General features: G+C 38.2%; 1 protein-coding gene across 3 annotated transcripts in view; it reads left to right on the forward strand.

Annotated features, from left to right (window-relative positions):
* The window catches only part of dmd (dystrophin), a 1415828-nt gene that overhangs the window by 1049390 nt on the left and 348247 nt on the right, over positions 1 to 18191 (forward strand). For all 3 annotated transcript variants that reach the window (XM_052015085.1, XM_052015086.1, XM_052015087.1), the window contains exons 50-51: positions 5529 to 5630; positions 12647 to 12731. In XM_052015085.1, the coding sequence (XP_051871045.1) occupies positions 5529 to 5630; positions 12647 to 12731 (187 nt within the window). The remainder of the gene's footprint in view (positions 1 to 5528; positions 5631 to 12646; positions 12732 to 18191) is intronic.

Consider the following 18191-nt stretch of genomic DNA (forward strand, 5'->3'; position numbering starts at 1 on the left):
AAACACTCCATTATTTTTCTGTTATAGAGATTAACTCTCAATTCCTGAACACTCTGGAGAGCCGGAAACCCCTTCCTCAGAGGGGATTAATGGATTCTCTTGCCCTCTTCCACCATGAGTTTTGTACTCTTGCAATGAAAGCACAAAGTCATGACTTGGCATTATTTGGGTGTGTGCACTCATTGTCAAATGTGTGTCAACTTCAAGCTCCATTTCTCTGTATAAACATTGCTGCTACCAAATTATTTCCTCTTTCTTTTGCCACAAGGGCCTTTTCATGTTCACATTGTTCTCAAGTACCTGGTCATTTTTGCAATGGTGATGCATTTTGTTTGCCTGTTTGTTGGTGCTGGAAGCCTGCAATCCCTGTGTTAGCAAAGCAGATGTTTCCAATCAGCTTATAGATGGAGACCTGGAATATTTGTACCCTGAACCAAACAACTTTTTAACTACCAGATAGCGGCTTTGAATTTAGTAAACTATTCTGAATCCTCTTAAAAATCTGGCATGATCAATTCCTGCAAACATCCGAAACCTTGATATTGTGTATCAGTGATTATCACTCACTTTGAGGTATTTGTAGAACAACAACATGCATTTATGTTGAACTTTAATGAAGTATAGCAAAGCAGAGATACACTGAAAATGAAGAGCTCTGGAAGGGATAACCAAAGCTTAGATCTGAGATGGAGGTTGTAAGTGAAGTCTTAAGTATGAGAGGCTGATGCCGACAAACTCATCCTCATTTGGGAGCATTGAATATTCATGTTTCCTCATTACTCTGCCTCTGAAATTAGTTCCGTTTCAGTAATTGGAATGAATTGCTTAGAACAGAATATCGTGTTTTCAGCACTCTTGACTGGAGAAGAAATCCTTGCAAGAGATATGCGGGAAAGGAATCCAAGATACAACTTCCAAGACAGATAGGATATGGACAGATAAACTTTGAATGAGCTGATATTTACTGAGGGTCGTGTTTGGTTGGCTGGCAGCAGGGAGCTGGAAGTCTGAAGGGAACAAAAAGTATGAATGAAGCTTTTAGAGGCAGAAACATCGAGGGAGTTGTTTAGGTCTCAGTGATCCTAAAGAACTTCTTTGTGCTGGAGCGTAAGTGGAGTGAGAACTGCATTTTATGTTAACTCGGAGTATGAGTCAGTGATCTCATTAGTTAAGGAGGGATTGCATTCAAGGCAGCTCAGATGAGGTTTGCAAGGGATGAAGGAATTGACTTACAAGGAAAGATTGAACAGGTTAGGCCATCCTCATTGGAGTTCAGAACATTGCTATGTGACCTCATTGAAACACTTTAGATTCTGAGATGGCGTTGACATGATAGATGCTTGGATATTTCCCCTTGTAGGGCAATGTAGAACGAGGGGTATATTTTCAGATAAGTGATCACTCATATAAAACAGAGATGAGGAGGGACTTCTGCTCTCAATGGGTGGTAAATCTTTGTAATTCTCTTGCTCATTGAGCTCAAGAGACTGAATCATTGAATATATTCAAGGCTGAGATGGACAGATTTTTGGTCTGAAGTGGAATTAAGGCTAATGGGAGACAAGCAAGGAAATTGGAGATAAGGCCAGAATCAGATTGATCGTGATGGAACAGGCATGAGAGACCATGTGGCCTCCAGGTGCCACTGTTTCTTGTGTCCTTATGTGAACAATCTGATTCAGCCTTGGAGAAGACCTGGAAAAGGGAATGGATTCAGTGGCAAAGGCAGAAGGTTGAATTATGAAATGATTTTTTTTTCCCTCTTTCCATGTCATATCTTGCCTCGGCAACTGCATTTCAAGTCGTTTTGTATTTTGTTGGTCAAACACGTTTTTCCTCAATAATAGAATAGTATTTCCATTAAAGAATACATTTGTTCACTCCTCAGGTCTGGTCACAGTATCCAAGTAAATTTTGTTGAAAGAAATGATTATTAAATTAATAGGCGCAATAACAATTTTACGTCATTTTGCACTTGTATTCAATTGGACAAATTGCACAGAATTTTCTGATAAGGAATAAAAATATTGACCTGAAAAAGTTCAAATTGATATGAGAATTGAGTCGTAGTTTATTATTATTATTATTATGTTCACATGAATGATTCCCAAGATGTTATGTGATATGCATCATTTCCAGGGCTATCTCTTTTAGAATTCATACATAATGGTGAATTGGGAACTGCTTTTATTCTTATGCAGCAGATGGGGAATACACTGAATGTTGTGTCATGTTCATGGATGTCAGGTATGATATCAGATGTGTATGGATATCAGATATGTTGTAACTACTACAACAATGTATTAGTTATCATTAAAAGAGCATAATGGGTTTGGAATTAGTTCAGGATGAAAATCATTTAAAATTGATCATACCGATAAATAATATCCATTAATCAAGGCCCTTTCCATCTTACCTTGTTTTCAACCCAAGTCTCTTCAAACATAGTGGTGCGGCTAGTGGAGACTCACAGCACCAGAGACCCAGGTTTGCTCCTGACCTCGGGTTCAGTCTGGGTGAAGTTTGCACGCTCTCCCTGTGACTGTGTGGGTTTCCTCCTGGTACTCCAGTTTCCTCACACATCGCACAGACATATGTGTTGGAAAATTAATTGGCTTCTGTAAATTGCCTTGAGTGTGTAAGTGAGTGGCAGAATCTGAACGGAGCTGATGATAATATGGGGAGGAATTTTTTTATAAAATGGGGGATTAAAGTGGCATTAGTGTAAATAGGAGGCTGACGACTGGCACCAACTCAGTGGGCCTGTTTCCAGGCTGCGTCTCTCGATGTGACTCTACAAACAAGCTACAATTATCCCCTCTGATATAATAAAGAGCAAAATCAAAATTATTTTCCTTGTGATTCGTAACTGACAACAGAGGTTGAATTAACATATATGGAGGATGGAATAGTGTCTTGTACCTGCAGCCAGGTCATATTGGCCAGGAGTCTGGAGCAATGAAACAAATTGGTTACGTTGTGGATAAACTACGAGTAAACCACAGAGAAAAGGTCATGGAAAGATGCATCTCTTCGTAAGGTATAAATGCAGAAGGTCTGGCAGCATCCAAGGAGGGAGAGCCAGAGTAACATGTATTCAGTTTGGAAAGACTGCCAACACTCTGTTGTCATCAATAATTAGCCGAACTGCAAAGTGTAGATGGGGTCTGGAGTAGCATAGAGCACACCACCACCTTGGATATCTGTTCTTTCAGTCATCATTCAACCATATATCAACAGCAACACAGCAGCTTAGCAAAAACTTTGTTAAATAGAAATTAACCATGCCCTGCCAAACTACCATGATCTTAACCTAATCTCCAAAACGTATACAACCATTTCCAGATAAACACGTGCTTTATCCAAACATGACTTCCATGTTTCAGCTTCTTGGGAAAGGAGTTGGAACAAATTTATCATTCAAAGTACTGCTGTCACCACACGTTCTTCACTTACAAACATTAGGTTCGGTCCACCCATGAAGGAATGGGTGTTGTCCTCCCAAAACTTTCCTCTGACATCCCCCCTATACCTTGCTCATAATTTTAAGGTGATCAGAGAAAGGTATGAGGGGGATGTCAGAGGTAAGTTTTTTTACACAGAGAATGGTGGGTGTGTAGAACGCACTGCTGACAGAGGTGGTGGAGGCAGATATGTTAGGGACATTTAAGAGACTCTTAGATAGGCACATGAATGATAGAAAAATGGAGTGCAGTGTGGGAGGAAAGGGTTAGATAGATCTTAGAGCAGGATAAAATGTCGGCATAACATCGTGGACTGAAGGGCCTACACTGTACTTTAATGTTCTATGTTCTAAATCCAACAGAGCAGGGAAGACAAATGCCTCATCCACTAATGGAAGGTTAAAGAATCGCCACTCTGCAAGGTCCAGGCTGTTCCACACAGCATATCTAATTTCCCTGAGTGCAGTTTGGAAAGCAACCATCAGGCTGCCACCTGGCTAAATAATTTTCAGACTTCCATTTTAACTTTCTGACTTTTGCTGGAGAATAAGTTGTTGCTCTTCTCCATACAGCCACTGTGAAGAAGTTCACACAGATGTTAGCATATTTTCATAGCGCTAAGAAGACTTGAACCAAAAAAGTAGCCCAGTCTCAAATAATGAAGATCATAAATAATGCAGACACAAGCAGGTTGTTTCATTCAAAAATGAGAGTACAGAATGAGCGGTTATGGATTTAACATCAACATATCTCATTTGAAAGCAGAGATTAATAGAGTTTCATTCCATTATTAACAGAAATAGTAAGTTGAAGCAGACTCCCAGCAAACAGTAAATTCCTTTTATGAAACAAAAACCTGGTTAAAAATAGGATTTAATGACAGATCATCAAGTATATATTTGAACAGAATCAGAATCAGACTTATTATTACTGACTTAGATGATGAGAAATTTGTTGTTTTGCAGTACAGTGCAAGGACATAAAATTACTATAAATTACAAAAATAAATAAATGGTCCAAAAAAAAGGAATAACAAGATAGTGTTCATGGCTTCATGGACCACTCAGAAATCTGATGGCGGAGGGGAAGAAGCTGTTTCTGAATCATTGAGTGTGGGTCTTCAGGCTCCTGTACCTCCTCCCTGATGGTAGTAACGAGAAGAGGGTATGTCCTAGATGGTGAGGGCCCTTAGTGATGGATGGCTCCTTCCTGATGCACCGCTTCTTGAAGATATATTCGATGATGGAGTTGGCTGAGTCTGCAACCCTCTGCAGTCTCTTGCGATCCTGTGCATTGGAGCTTCCATAGCAGGCTGTGATGCAACCAGTCAGAATGCTTTCCACCGTACATCTATAGAAATTTGTAAGAGTCTTTGGTGACATACCAAATATTCCCAAACCCTTAACTAAGTAGAGCCACTGGCATGCCTTTTTTGTGATTGCATCAATGTTTTGAGCCCAGGATAGATCCTCTGAGATGTTGACACCCAGGATGGAAAACAGGGTGGTTTCCATGTTTTTTAGACCATCTCCCGAAAGTAGTTAACTGGACTGAAATAATAGGATGGTAAGTTCAGAACAATTTTAAGAACTTTTAGTTACCTGCCTTTCAGGGTTAGGGAGAGTAATTGCAATAGTCCGTTTTATTTTTCTTCTTGATTAGGTGCATATTTTGGTCATTCTCTATTTTATTCAAAATTCTCAACTGCTCGTTGATGACTTTTGGTGAGACTTGAATATGAAAACCTGCAAATATACACAAATACTTTCATAGTCAAACACAATTGAATTGGAACTACTGTCTGTGTTGTCTGCTGCTGAGAGGTGATAAGAAAGTAGAACGCACATTTTTAGCGATGTTACCAAATACGAAATCTGTTGATGGTGCAAAGATTTAGGTTTCAGAAAGTTTGACATCCACTGATTAGTAAGTCAGCATAAGGAGGTTGTTGAAACATAACCGGAATGGAATGACTTCAGTGATCTGTAAAGAAATGAACACCTGTATATGGCTTTATTGATTATTTCACAGTGATGTATATTTTTAATCTATTTCTGTTTTTAGGAGACAGAAGAAGGAGTACTAGCCAAACAGGCTGATGTGGAAGGCATATTTTTCAAGGCACAGCATTTCTATAAGGAAAAACCAATCCCTCAACCAATAAAGGTAACCTCTTAAATTTTTGATTTTGTATTTGAAATGTTGTAATTGTTCTAATGAAGTATTTAAAGTCTTTAACTTGGATGCCAAGGTTTTGTTGACTGAAACAGTGTTGCTTTTGGGGATATGATTTAGTGTTGGATTAAAATCAGCAACTATTTGATGAATAAGCACCTTTCCCTTGAGGAACGCAGAATGAAAATTAAATGAGATATAAAGCAATTGTTCATTTAGTTGGTTCTAAAACAAAGTTTTCAGTACTGCTAATTCTCTGGAGTTTTGTGTTGTTTAACCATCACTCCGTAACCAAACAAAATTTGTTTATTTCTTAAAATGAAGAAGTCATACACAGACTGGGGTGAGTTTTATGATGGACATTTGGAACAAATCAATAACAAATTCAGTTCACCTGATTCACTCCTTGAGTTAAAAACCTGTGCAACTATCTGGCTGGGAAAGGGACTGGCAGATGCTGGGATACAAGTGTGTTAACAATGCAAGACATGATCCATCCAACTTGTGCCACACAATTGTAATGCACTGTACATCATTGTGCATTTATCCTACACAAAAGACATAGACTCTTTCGTGTAGTATTTCTTAGTTCCTTTGTGTTCCAGGTAGAATAATGAAATAAGGAGAGGTAGAATTCAAAATCAAAATATCCTTCATTGAAGGTGTTATAAAATCACACACTCAATTGACTACTTATGTTAATATACATTCATAAATGCAATCCTTTATAAGTTCATTTGATTCCTTGAACCCTTTGTTGAAAGGTATGCTTGATATCTCTGAAGTATCCAATCCAGATACTAGTAACCCAATGACTCACTTGCCCAGGTAGCCTTCACGCACATCTCATGTCACATCTGTCCTGCAGCATAAACTGCCTCCATTCATTTAACTATATTGCATTATTTATTTTGGAAGACCATCTTTTTGGTGTCACTTGTGCTAAACTGTTCACATAAAATAGAACACAGAGTCCAATCACAGACATCAGTAATATAGCATTGACAATTATACATTGTATCCGGCACGTCACGCAGTTACAATAATTTTTATGTCAGCTGATTCTTAAAGCTCTCCATCCTTGTGGCTTTACATTCCATACTGCCTCACATTCTGACTTCTACTCTGGCCAGAGAGAGATACTGGGCTTTCTCTCTACTACTGCTCCTACTGCCACTTTTTTCTGTATCATCTCCAAGACTCTCAACTCTTACTTGATTGTTTTCAGTCTCCTATTTCATTTTGCAAATGATGTGTGGGATTGATATTAGTAAGTCCATGTCTTCTGTATCACCCCTCAGAGGAACCTCAGAGTTCGGGAACTTCCTTCATGTTACAATGCAATCCATTCAGCAGCTCTGTAAATAACAAGAATCTTGTCAGCACTGAGCTCTTCTTCAGGAATGGTGGTTTCAGCTTCTCTCTCTGTACCAACTCTGCTGGACCCAATCAATACCAGCTCACTGCAGCACCTCATGCTGAGTCAATTGCTTCTCATCTTGTTTGTGAACTCTTGTAGGATCACAGCTGTTTACCTTGCACTTCTGTGAACTGTTTTTCTCATGCTGTTCAAATGGATTACAGATTCTTCCTCTGAATTGCCCGCCCTCAAGGCTTGTTCTGAAAATGCGAGGTCACTGTCAGAGTGACACCTTCGACTCAGACTACTCATAAAGGACTGTCTGTCACTCACACTGGACTTAGAACTACTTCTCCTCTGGGACAACTCGTCCTGTTCCAATTCTGTAACCAACTTGTTACCTTGCTCTACAGGTCTGTTTCTCAATCTTATGATTGCCTTTGCAAAGTGCTTCTGTAATCCCCATCTTCCATCCTAGTAATTTTGCTGATGCAGAATGCTGGATTACATGCTTGTTGACAAGTGTGAAGAGTACATAGTCCCAGCCTTTACCGTCTGTCACGTGAACAGCGAGGACCCTGAATCCACGACCATCCCTTTGCCTCCACAGATGCTGTTTGACCTGCTGAATTCTTCCAGCAGTTTGTTTTCTGCTCCAGATTCCAACATCTGCACTCTCTTGTATCAGGTCTCTCACTAAGACTGCCTTGTACAGTGTTTATTTCTCTGAAGGTGTACCCTTTGTCAGTATTATCTTCTCTCATTACAAATCCACATCTCAAGACGACACATTCCTATTCACTGTTATGTTCTATCACCTTGTCCCTTGGTTCTATGCCACAGGACTTTTCTTTGGTTTCTGTAGCACACAACACTTGTGTGTTTTTCCTAAACCACTGCCTTATCTCCTCTCAAAAAAGCTTCATATTCAACTTCTTGGATTTCTTCTCAGTCCAAGCTTCATATTCTCCTTTGGGTAGACTGTCACATAATTCCATCTGCATTATTGCTATTGCATCATTACTTGGCTTCATGGATGGAGCTGCCTGTCAAAGAGTCTATATTCAGCACGGAAACAGGCTCTTTGTGCCAACTCATCCATGACAACCAAGGTGTCCTCCTGAGGTCCCATTTGCTTGCATTTGGCCCATAGCCCTCTAAACCTTTCCTATTCATGTACATGTCCAAATGCCTTTTAAACATTGTAATTGTAACTGCCTGCACGACTTCCTCTGGCAGCTCATTCCGTACACCCACCAACTTCTGTGTGAAAAACTTGTCTCTCAGGTCCCCTTTAAATTTTAAACCTATGCCCTCTAGTTTCAGACTCTCTGACCCTGAGAAAGAGACTGAAAATCCATGTTATCTATGCCCCTCATGATTTTATAAACTTCTATAAGGTCACCCCTTAGCTTCCTTTGCCTAGTGTCTCCTAATAACACAAGGCCTCCGGTCCTGGAAATATCCTTGTAAATCTTCTCAGCACCCTCTCTTGCTTAATCACATCCTTCCTATAGTATGGCAACCAGAACTACACAATATTCCAAGTGCGGTCTCACCAACATCTTTTACAGCTGTAACTTGAAGTCCCAACTCTTGTACCTAATGCCCCATCCGATGAAGGCAACCATGCCTTTTTCACCATTTGTCTGCCTGTGCAGCCACTTTCAGGGAACTATGTACTTGTAACACTTATGGGACCCTGTGGTTTCTCACCAAACCCACCTGAAACATCAATGTGCATGGTCAGTGCCATTTCAGTGGGCTTCCTCTCTGCTTACACTTTGGAAACTACCTCCCATTTCAAGCACCATCTCCATGATGGTGGCTATGCTGCCCATTCCCTCAAAAATTAAGCTCTCTGCATCAGTTTTGTCTGAATTCACTCATCCACTAAACTGCAAGGTTTGAATTAAACAGGTTTGGAAATTGCACCAGTGTATTTATTAATGCCTTCAGCCTGACAATGAATTTACCAGCAATTCTCTCTGACCCCTGGCTGCATGTGCAAATTTGTAGTTTTTGAAAACTTCCGGTGTTGAATTAGAATATCCCTTTAAGGTTTTCACAATGTCCTCACGTGAGACCTCATCTGAAATTTGCAGCACCAGTAGACTCACCAATATCTCTTGCAACTCCGACTCTGTTACCAGCAACAATATCATTAGCCCTTCTCATGTGTCATTGCATTTCTCTTCTGTGTCATCCCCTGGAACCTCGATGACGATGTTTCCCTCAGGAGCATTTCCAATCATTTCATATCCAGGGCCATTGGCTGAGCCCACTTGTACTCCTTGATCTCACTCACATATCTGACACATCCACTGCCTACCAACACCTCTATGCTATAGAACCCTGTTCTCTATTTCCTTCACAACAGCTCACAGTCTTGCTACTCCCTTAAGCAGCAACTGCCCTCAACTCATTGCAGCTTCCTTTGTATTTCTGCTTGCATCAGCAAATAAATAGAACTTTAAACGTAACTTCCTTTGTTAAAGATGATAATTCGCAACTAAAACTGCAGCATGTAGGTGCAACAGTCAATGAAGAGTCATGTCATGCAATACAATCATTTCTTCAATGAACACCCAACCTAATTTAAATTGTGTGGTTGTTGGGTGTGGAGCACAAAAGATTTTTTACTGAAGCCCACAGGGAATGAAAATGGCCCCTCTGGTCCTGATTAATGTTAAAGGAAACACTTATTGTACGAGGTAATCTGACAACCAGTCAGAAACAGGCCCAGCTCTTGATTGAGGATTATCAAATGCTCCATGGAACATATTCTCCTGGAGCAGAGAAGAAATCTATGTTTGCATGGTTGCTGGCCACACTTCAGAAGAGCAGATTCAAGATGAATGATCTGAATTTCAGTTCTCAACCTTTGAAGATCAAAGGATATGAGTACAGAGCACTCCCTCAAGATATTAAATAGCAGAAGTGGAATTCCCTGAAGGGTGCATAGCACATCCAAGGAATATGCAGATTTGCGATGTTCAGTTTATTTTGTGCTTATGAAGGCTGCAAGATGATTTCAGCATTGCAAGAAAGAAGGAAAGCTTGATTTTCTTGTGATTTTCATGATTTGAGAACTCACCTAAGCAGTGCATCCTTCTGACTGAAATGTATTCACTGTTGTAATATGTAAAATGCAGCAGCCAATTCATGCACAACCATCTCCTTCAAGAAGCAGCTCGATAAATGACCTGATATTAAACCTGTATGTGTGGCAGTTATTAAAACAGTCAGAACATTTCATCTACGTAAATTAATGCACTAATTTTGGAAACAACATTTTTTGCAGGATAATATTTAATGCACTTTTAAATTCATTGTCAGCTTAGAGTTTTGAAGAAGCAATTAATTATGATCTGTTGATGCAAGAATTCTTCATCCCAATGAGCAAACAACAGTGTATTGAGAAAAAAAAAGTTGAATTAATTAGTATAACAATAAATGACTCTGATAAAGTAAGGAATCTGTTACATGCTGCTTTATGCACAGTACTAAATGGCAGCTATACAGACTTTGTGACAATATGGAGCCATTAACAAAGGAAGCACATTTATATATTTAGTAGGATGATGATTCAAGACCATCTGTCAGTCTTAACCTGCATCAATTATAACTAAAATTTGATGTTGATCTTAAGCGATTTTTTCACTTTCAGTTACTCTAATTGATGCTCATAACAAACAGTGCTTTCAATTGATAATGGAATATGTTCCAGTTGAATAACCTTTACAAAAATATTATTAAAGTACATTATGTTAGAATATTTTACTTTAGAATGTTCAAGTCATTTGCTTTGCTGCACTACAACAATGGGCATCATTTATGGAAAATAGTCTGATTATTTACCTCAGTGCTGTTTGTGGGCCACTGATGTGCATGAATTATTTGCATGCGTCCCTTTGTTACAATAGTAGTTGCGCTTCAAAGGTGCTTTTTGGCAAATGGAGCACATTGGGATATTCTGGAGACATGAAAGTTGCTATTTAAATGTATATTCTCCCTTTTTGGGATGAGGACTATTTTGGATTTGAGAAGATGTGGCCTGATAACGGGACCACAATTTTCTACTTCATGATTTTTAAACAAATGCTCATCAGTCAGTTATCAAAACAAAACAGCATTTAAGGACATTAACTTCCATAAGCTGCACAGATATGGCTAATGTTCAATTTAAGGGATGTTACAATGTATACTGCACCACATTTTCTGACTTTGCATTGCTTTATATACCTCAACTAACCAAATGGGAGACCTCTTTAATGCAGAGGCTCCTTCCTGATCATCATGCTTGCCTCACCAAGTCAGCAGTACATCAGCCTGTTAAGAGCTGAATTAATCATCCTGTCACCTCCAGCCAATTGGAAGCAGGTGTTTGATGCCATTTTCCTGTGGAGATGCTTCACATTGCTCTTGTAATAGCTGTAACAGACAACACCAACTGTTACTTCCATCAGGAAAGAGATTTCAATTAATTTTAAAAGAGAACATTTCCCAAATTCATTTTAAAAGTGTCCATTTAAAGATATAAAGTAAGGAAAAAAGTAGTTATGAAACATCTGTTGTTTTGCTAAAGTCCTCTACCTGCAGATGAGGGCTCGACTTAGCAATTATTTCATTATCATCATGCAATGAAGCTGAATCAGTCGATGTAATTATGATAGATTATAAAGGTTACCCTCAATGTATCCTTTAGTGTTTGCACAATGAAAGGATGTGCTTTTAGATTTTAGTCATTGGTTTTTTTCCTTTGTACTCACAATCCTTAAGCTTTAGTGACCCGTTTTCTGCATCATCTATTAGGAGTAGCATATCTAAAGACAGCTGTTATCATGTTTTATGAATTGAAATATTTTTAGAGCTCATCTTAGAAATATTTACAACTGTGCATTTGAATTTAGGAAGAGACGATTACGAATCAGTAATGAGGTTTATACAGTATATTGACCTCTTCTGATGCAGGAGAAAAACACCAACCTTTTATTAACACTTTAAAATTAGAAGGTAATGAGAGAATTGAAAGGGTGAAATAAAAGGAAGGAAGTGAGAATGTTGGAATGAAATACAGTGCTTCAAAGATTATATCTGGAATGAGAAAAACAAGTTGTGATATTTTGAGTATCTACCCTTTCCCAGCACAAAGCTGGAATAAACCAAAGCCATTGCCTTCAGAAAGTTTATATTAGTGTGTAATACATCTGCATACGTCTGGAATTAATACCTATCTTGTTGCTATTCAGTATTTAGAAACTGATTGCTTCATGAAGTAATTGTTGTGGACAGGAAAAGAAGAGGTCAATAATTGTCTGCCACTTGCCATCTCATCAAATGATGGCTGAAGTGACAACAGTGTTGTTGGATTTAGTGTGTTATGGGTGGCACATTATTCTCCTCACAGGCTAAGTGGGTGAAGGTGAAAATTTGCCCCATAGAAGACATAACAGACAAACCTGGAATTATTGAATTAGAAATTATCTTATGAGGTACATCTGCAATGCTGCCATCTAATTTTCAATTAAGGGAAATGTCACAGTTGTTTATAATTTGCAAATTACAGGTGTTGGTGAGGGAGCATTACAATACCATTATACATGTGCCAGCTCATTCAGCTTTGAGTTTTTTTTACTTATCTCAGGGAAAAATTGACAACCTGAATTCTGACTGGAAGACGATCAACAGGTTATTAAACAATCTGAAGCAAAGGCATCAACCTGGTGGCCGTAAGTTAATTGATTTATTTTTTTGGGGGGGCGGGGGGAGGGTTAGGAATGGTATTCATTAATATTTGAATAGAATATTTGTTCTTAATAATTATCTCTGTTGATCTTAAATATTCACAGATTTATTAGGAGTATTCCACTAATAATCAGTTGATTGGGAAATCATACAGAATTGAGGTCTGTCTCCAGATTCATCAATTCTCTGAATCCAGTTCCAGGCTACAGTATGAAACCTTTCACAGCTCTCTGCAAACTACTCATCAAAATGAAAATAATTTATGTTTTACTTTGATACTATTGATCAGATGAAAAGGAATCAGTCTTCATTTATCCTTAAAAGAATTTTCTTAACTCAAGTGAACAATTCTCCTTATTTTTTATTCTTGGACCATGGATGCTTTATGAATCCATGTCAGGCAACTGGAAAACCCATGCATGAAATTTGAAGGTTACTTAAGAATCTTGGCAGGATTCACTTTTCAATGCAATGGGTGATTCAGAGTTGAATCTTATCTCACCCGTTGTATTTTACCTTGGTCAGGATTCTACATTTTAACCTTCTTTCATCTGTGTCTGTAAAAACATTTATATGATTCATTTAACCAAGTAAAACACTCTGAGGCACTTTACATGCAACATTTGTGCAAAGTCAGTCTGAAACCACAGGACAAGTTTGAATCTAGGGCTCCTTAGATAAGAGGAACACTGAAAAAACCCAGACCAAAGAAAAGTTAATCACTTGGACTTTATTCAATGGACTACTGTAACTGTGCATAAGTAAAGTTTACTCTTCCATTGCATGCTGTAACTTGGCCTGCTGCCTGGCTTAGAAGAAATTTTATAAACTATTATTATTAAATTAAAGCAATGTTTATGTAATTTAAATTGAAGTACAGCCCCAGTATCTATTTATTTAGTACACTTAGCTGGCAGTTAAATTTCGTGAGAGTGAAGGTCCTGAATTATTTTCCTAATATGATGATAACATAATGTTCCTCACTACAATCATAGAGTTAGTCCAGTTTGTATGGTTTCTTTACATTAGCTGCAGTAAGTCAGAGCCAAGGACACTGACAGCCCAAAACAATATATTTAACAAGATTTTGTTAAAAACTTGAAGTTGTACAAACTCCTAAACCTGTCACTAGAATGAGAGAAAGGAAGAAGAAACTTTGAACATTTTTGTCCTGTATCTACCTAATTGTTGGGGTGAAACATTTGCAAAGTTGCCTCAATTCTTTAAAATTATCGTTCACATTTGTAAAAACATAAGGAGAAACGAGCAGGCGGAAGACACTTGCCCCTTCAATTCTCAATGATCATGGTGATCTGGCGCAGGCATCATCTCCTCTTCTATGTTAGTTCCCATGGCCTTGAATTCCCTGATACTTCAAAAATATGTCTCCTTCCTCTTTAAATAATCCCAATGATCCAGCCTCCACAACCTTCCAGTGTAGAAAATCCCACAGACATCCCACCCTCTGTGAGAAGTTGTTTCTACACACCTCCATTTTAAATGCCCCTAATCCAGTAACTATGTCCACTCATCTGAGATGCTCCCACCAATGGATACAACATCTATCCTATCACACACCCTCAAGGTATTATATGTTTCATTAAGATCATCCCTTTTCCTTCTGAACTCCAAAGAATACAGATATAATTTAGTTAGCCACTGGTGATAGGACAACCCTCTGAACCCAGGAATTAGCCGAGTGAATCTCTTTAGGATTCCCAGTGTATCCTTTCTTAAATAAAGGGACCAAATCTGTGCACAATACTCCAAGCCTTACCAATTACTGTGTACAATTGTAATAATACTTGCCTATTTTTAAACCCCAATCCTCTTGCAATAAAGGCCAATATACCATTTACCTTCCTAATCATTGTTGCTAACTTTTTGCGATTCATGCACAAGCACACCTAAATCCCTCTGCACTTTGCTCATCTGCAATCTTTCTCTGTTTAGATCATGGTCTGCCTTAAAATTTCTCTTACAAAAATGCATAAGCTCACACTTTCCCACATGAAACATCACTTTCCAAGTTTTCACTCACTCACTCAACCTATCTTTATCCTATTGAAGAGCCCAAATGTCCTCATTGCAAGATGCCCTCTCATCTATTTTCATGTCATCGGAAAATGTGAATACTTTGACCTCCATCGTCTCCTGGTTATTAACATTGATTGTAAATATTTGAGAGTGAAGAAATTGAGGCACTCCACTAATTATCTCCTTGCAGTCTGAAAAAGGATAGTCTATTCTAATTCTCTGTCTTCTATACGATATCTAGTCTTCCATCTGTGCTGACACACTTCTCACATTACCATAAGTTCTTGTCTTGTGCACCCTCATGTGTAAGCTATCAGGACCTGGCTACTTGTCTGCTTTTAGTCCCTTCAGTATTTCCAATACCTTGTTGCTCATGATGGTGATTGTTCTTCCATAGATTTTGAAACGAGCACACAGATACCTCTGGAATATTTGCACTGTTCTCTACTGTGAAGACTGACACAAGATATTGATTTAACTAGTCTGCCATTTCCTTGTTTCCCATTATTAATTCCCCAGGGGTCCCACTATTACCCTAGCTATATTCTCCCTGTTTATACATCCATAGAAGCCCTTGAGTTTTGTTTGATTTTACTTATCAGTTTTCATTCATATTCAATTTTCTCCCTCCATATTAACTTTTTATTTTTTCTTTGTAAAATTCTTAGTCGTCTGGTCTACCACTCACCCTTGCCACCTTATATGCTCTTGTCTTTGATATACTATTTTCCTTGACCTCTTTTGTTAACCACATGCAGTTCATCTTTCTCCTGGGACGCCGCTTTCTAATTGGGATAAATTTCTGCTGAGCATGATGAACTAGCTATTTAAATCTCTTCCACTGACCTGTTCATTAGCATATACACCCAGTCTACTCCAAGTAATTCTACTTTCAAACCATTTTATTTGTCCTTTTTTTTTAAGTTGAACAGTTTGGTTATGGACCCTGGGTTTTTGCCCTCAAATTGTATCCAGAATTCTATCATGTTGTGATCACCACTCCCTTGGGGATCCTTAACTACAGCATCTTTTATTAATCCTACCTCATTACACATGATCAGATCTAATCTAGTCTATTCCCTGGTGAGTCTGTAACAATGTGTTTGAAGAAACAATTCCAGATGCACTCCACAAATTCCTCTTCCACAACGTCCTTGTCAGTTTGAACATTCCAATCAATATAATTACATATTCCTTTCTTCCATGCTTTTCATATTTCCCCAATTATGCTTTGTCCTCTCAAGAAGCAACATCTTCAGAACCTAAAGTCTACTCCTACTCTTGTCTCCTTAACCTTGGTCTTCATTATTTCCACTCAAACCAATTCCACATCACAATCCACTTACTCAGCACCACACTGATATCTTTTCTGATTAACAAAGTTACCCAACTTCCTTTCCCCTTTTGCCTATTCTTTTGGAATCTTGAATACGCTGGAATATTGAGTTTCCAGTCCTGGTCATCCTGCAACCACGCCTCTGTACCAGCTATTAGATCATGCTTATATGTTACTATTTGTGGAGAAAATCCATCTGCATTGTTACAAGTGACACATGCATTCAGATAAAGAGCTTTCAGCTTTAATTTTTTTCTGCATTTTTTGCTTACTCCAGGTTTACTTTCTGCCACACACCTTTACTTATATTATCTGCCCCTTCCTGTCATGCTTTAATTATCCTTTCCCCCTCATTCTTGTTTATCACTACTCTTTCATTTCTTAGAATTTAAGCTTCCCATCTTTAGAATCCCACCCCTTCTACTTAACTGGTTGTTAACTGCTGGCAGGTGACTGCTGCTATTCAGTGTTCTGCAGTTTTGATATCCTGAGTGATAATTTTTTTTTAATCTCAAACAGTACAAGAATTAATTTTCAAATTTATGCTGACATTTTAGTTTAATATCTGTGAACTATCCCCCTCTTCTTAAAAAAAATATTTTGGGTACATTTCCCTTTTTAAATGTTTTTAATTCCACTCCCACCAAGCAAGGACAACAATCCTCGACAAGTTTGATGCTCAAGGTTGGTACCTGAGCAGCACCTTGGTTGGATTGCTTGTTTGATTTTTTTACCTAACAATGGGGAGGTGGTGCTTTGCTCTCAGCTGTTGATACTGAAGAGAAGACACATAGGATTGCTTCTCAGGGAGCTGGCATGGATCCAGTGGGCCAAATGGCCTCATTCTGTGCTGTTACAAGTATAAGATGCAAGATTACATGAAGATAGAGATTATTGAATGACCTGGAAGTTTGAAATGCAGCAGAATTTGTGGAATAGCCGACCCATAGTGGTAAGAGTTACTTGAAACAATGGTTTGTGAAATCTGAAATAATTAAAGCTTGGAGGCCCTTCTTGGAGGAATGTCAAACTTAATGCATGTGGGAGAAAGAGGATCCTGTATTATTTTTCATTGTTTAAATATGTTTCAGCATTCAGGCTGTCTCTCTTGTGAGTGATTACAGAGCCCCAACAGACCAAGTATTGTTTTAATGTTCATGTTACATCTATGATTTGATAGTGGTTCACGTTGCAGAATAGACATGATTTAAGGTAGAATATTAGATAAGCAATGAAGTTTCAGTATAACATTTTTAAAATTGCGTTATGATAAATTTTAAGGCAATTGTTTTCATGGAAGTCCCTGAAATTGGGTTAGATATGATCTAAGAAATGGTTGTTGCTGACACTGGCAGACAATGCTGAAAATATTTATGTGAGATTCCTTTGGCTAGTAGCAACCCGTTTATCTTAAATGAATTATTGTCAATGCCAAAGTAGCAGGCAAAGTAAAGTCAGAATGATGTGTTAAATGAATGCATTTGAATGCAATTGCATGATATGCTTGTTATCTGTTATTTTAGGCAGTAATATCAATAGTTTACAGGTTATCAGTTTAATGAGAAAAATGATGCAGCTTTAAATCTGCCCACTATATTGATACTGCTATTTACTCCAGATTACAAACAAAAATAGCACCATTGGTACATTGAATGGATCCTGACTTCATTGCCAGGAGCAGTTGATTTTAAAGAAATAATTGCATGCAGTATTGCTTAGTGGTGTTCTCTGTATTTTGACTAAATGAAAGTGACAGATACAAATAGCAGCACACACATGCACCAGAGGCAAATCAATACTGGTCACTAAAGATCATTTCACAATTAGCTTTATCTTGAAAATACATTGGTTCATTATTTGGAATGTTAATAGAGAAAGAGTGAATAAGAGGCAAGTGCAGCCACTGTGATCAAATGGCCATATTCTTTTCTGTAAATGTCTTTGCTTCTATGCATAATACAATAAAACTCTGGTAATCCAGCACCATTGGTGTCAGATTTTATGGAATATAACACCAATTAATATCCCAACAAATTTTTAATTCACATTTTCTAAATGTTGCATAACAGTA

This window comes from Pristis pectinata, chromosome 4 (genome assembly GCF_009764475.1).
Source record: "Pristis pectinata isolate sPriPec2 chromosome 4, sPriPec2.1.pri, whole genome shotgun sequence".
NCBI classification, from domain to species: Eukaryota; Metazoa; Chordata; class Chondrichthyes; order Rhinopristiformes; family Pristidae; genus Pristis; species Pristis pectinata.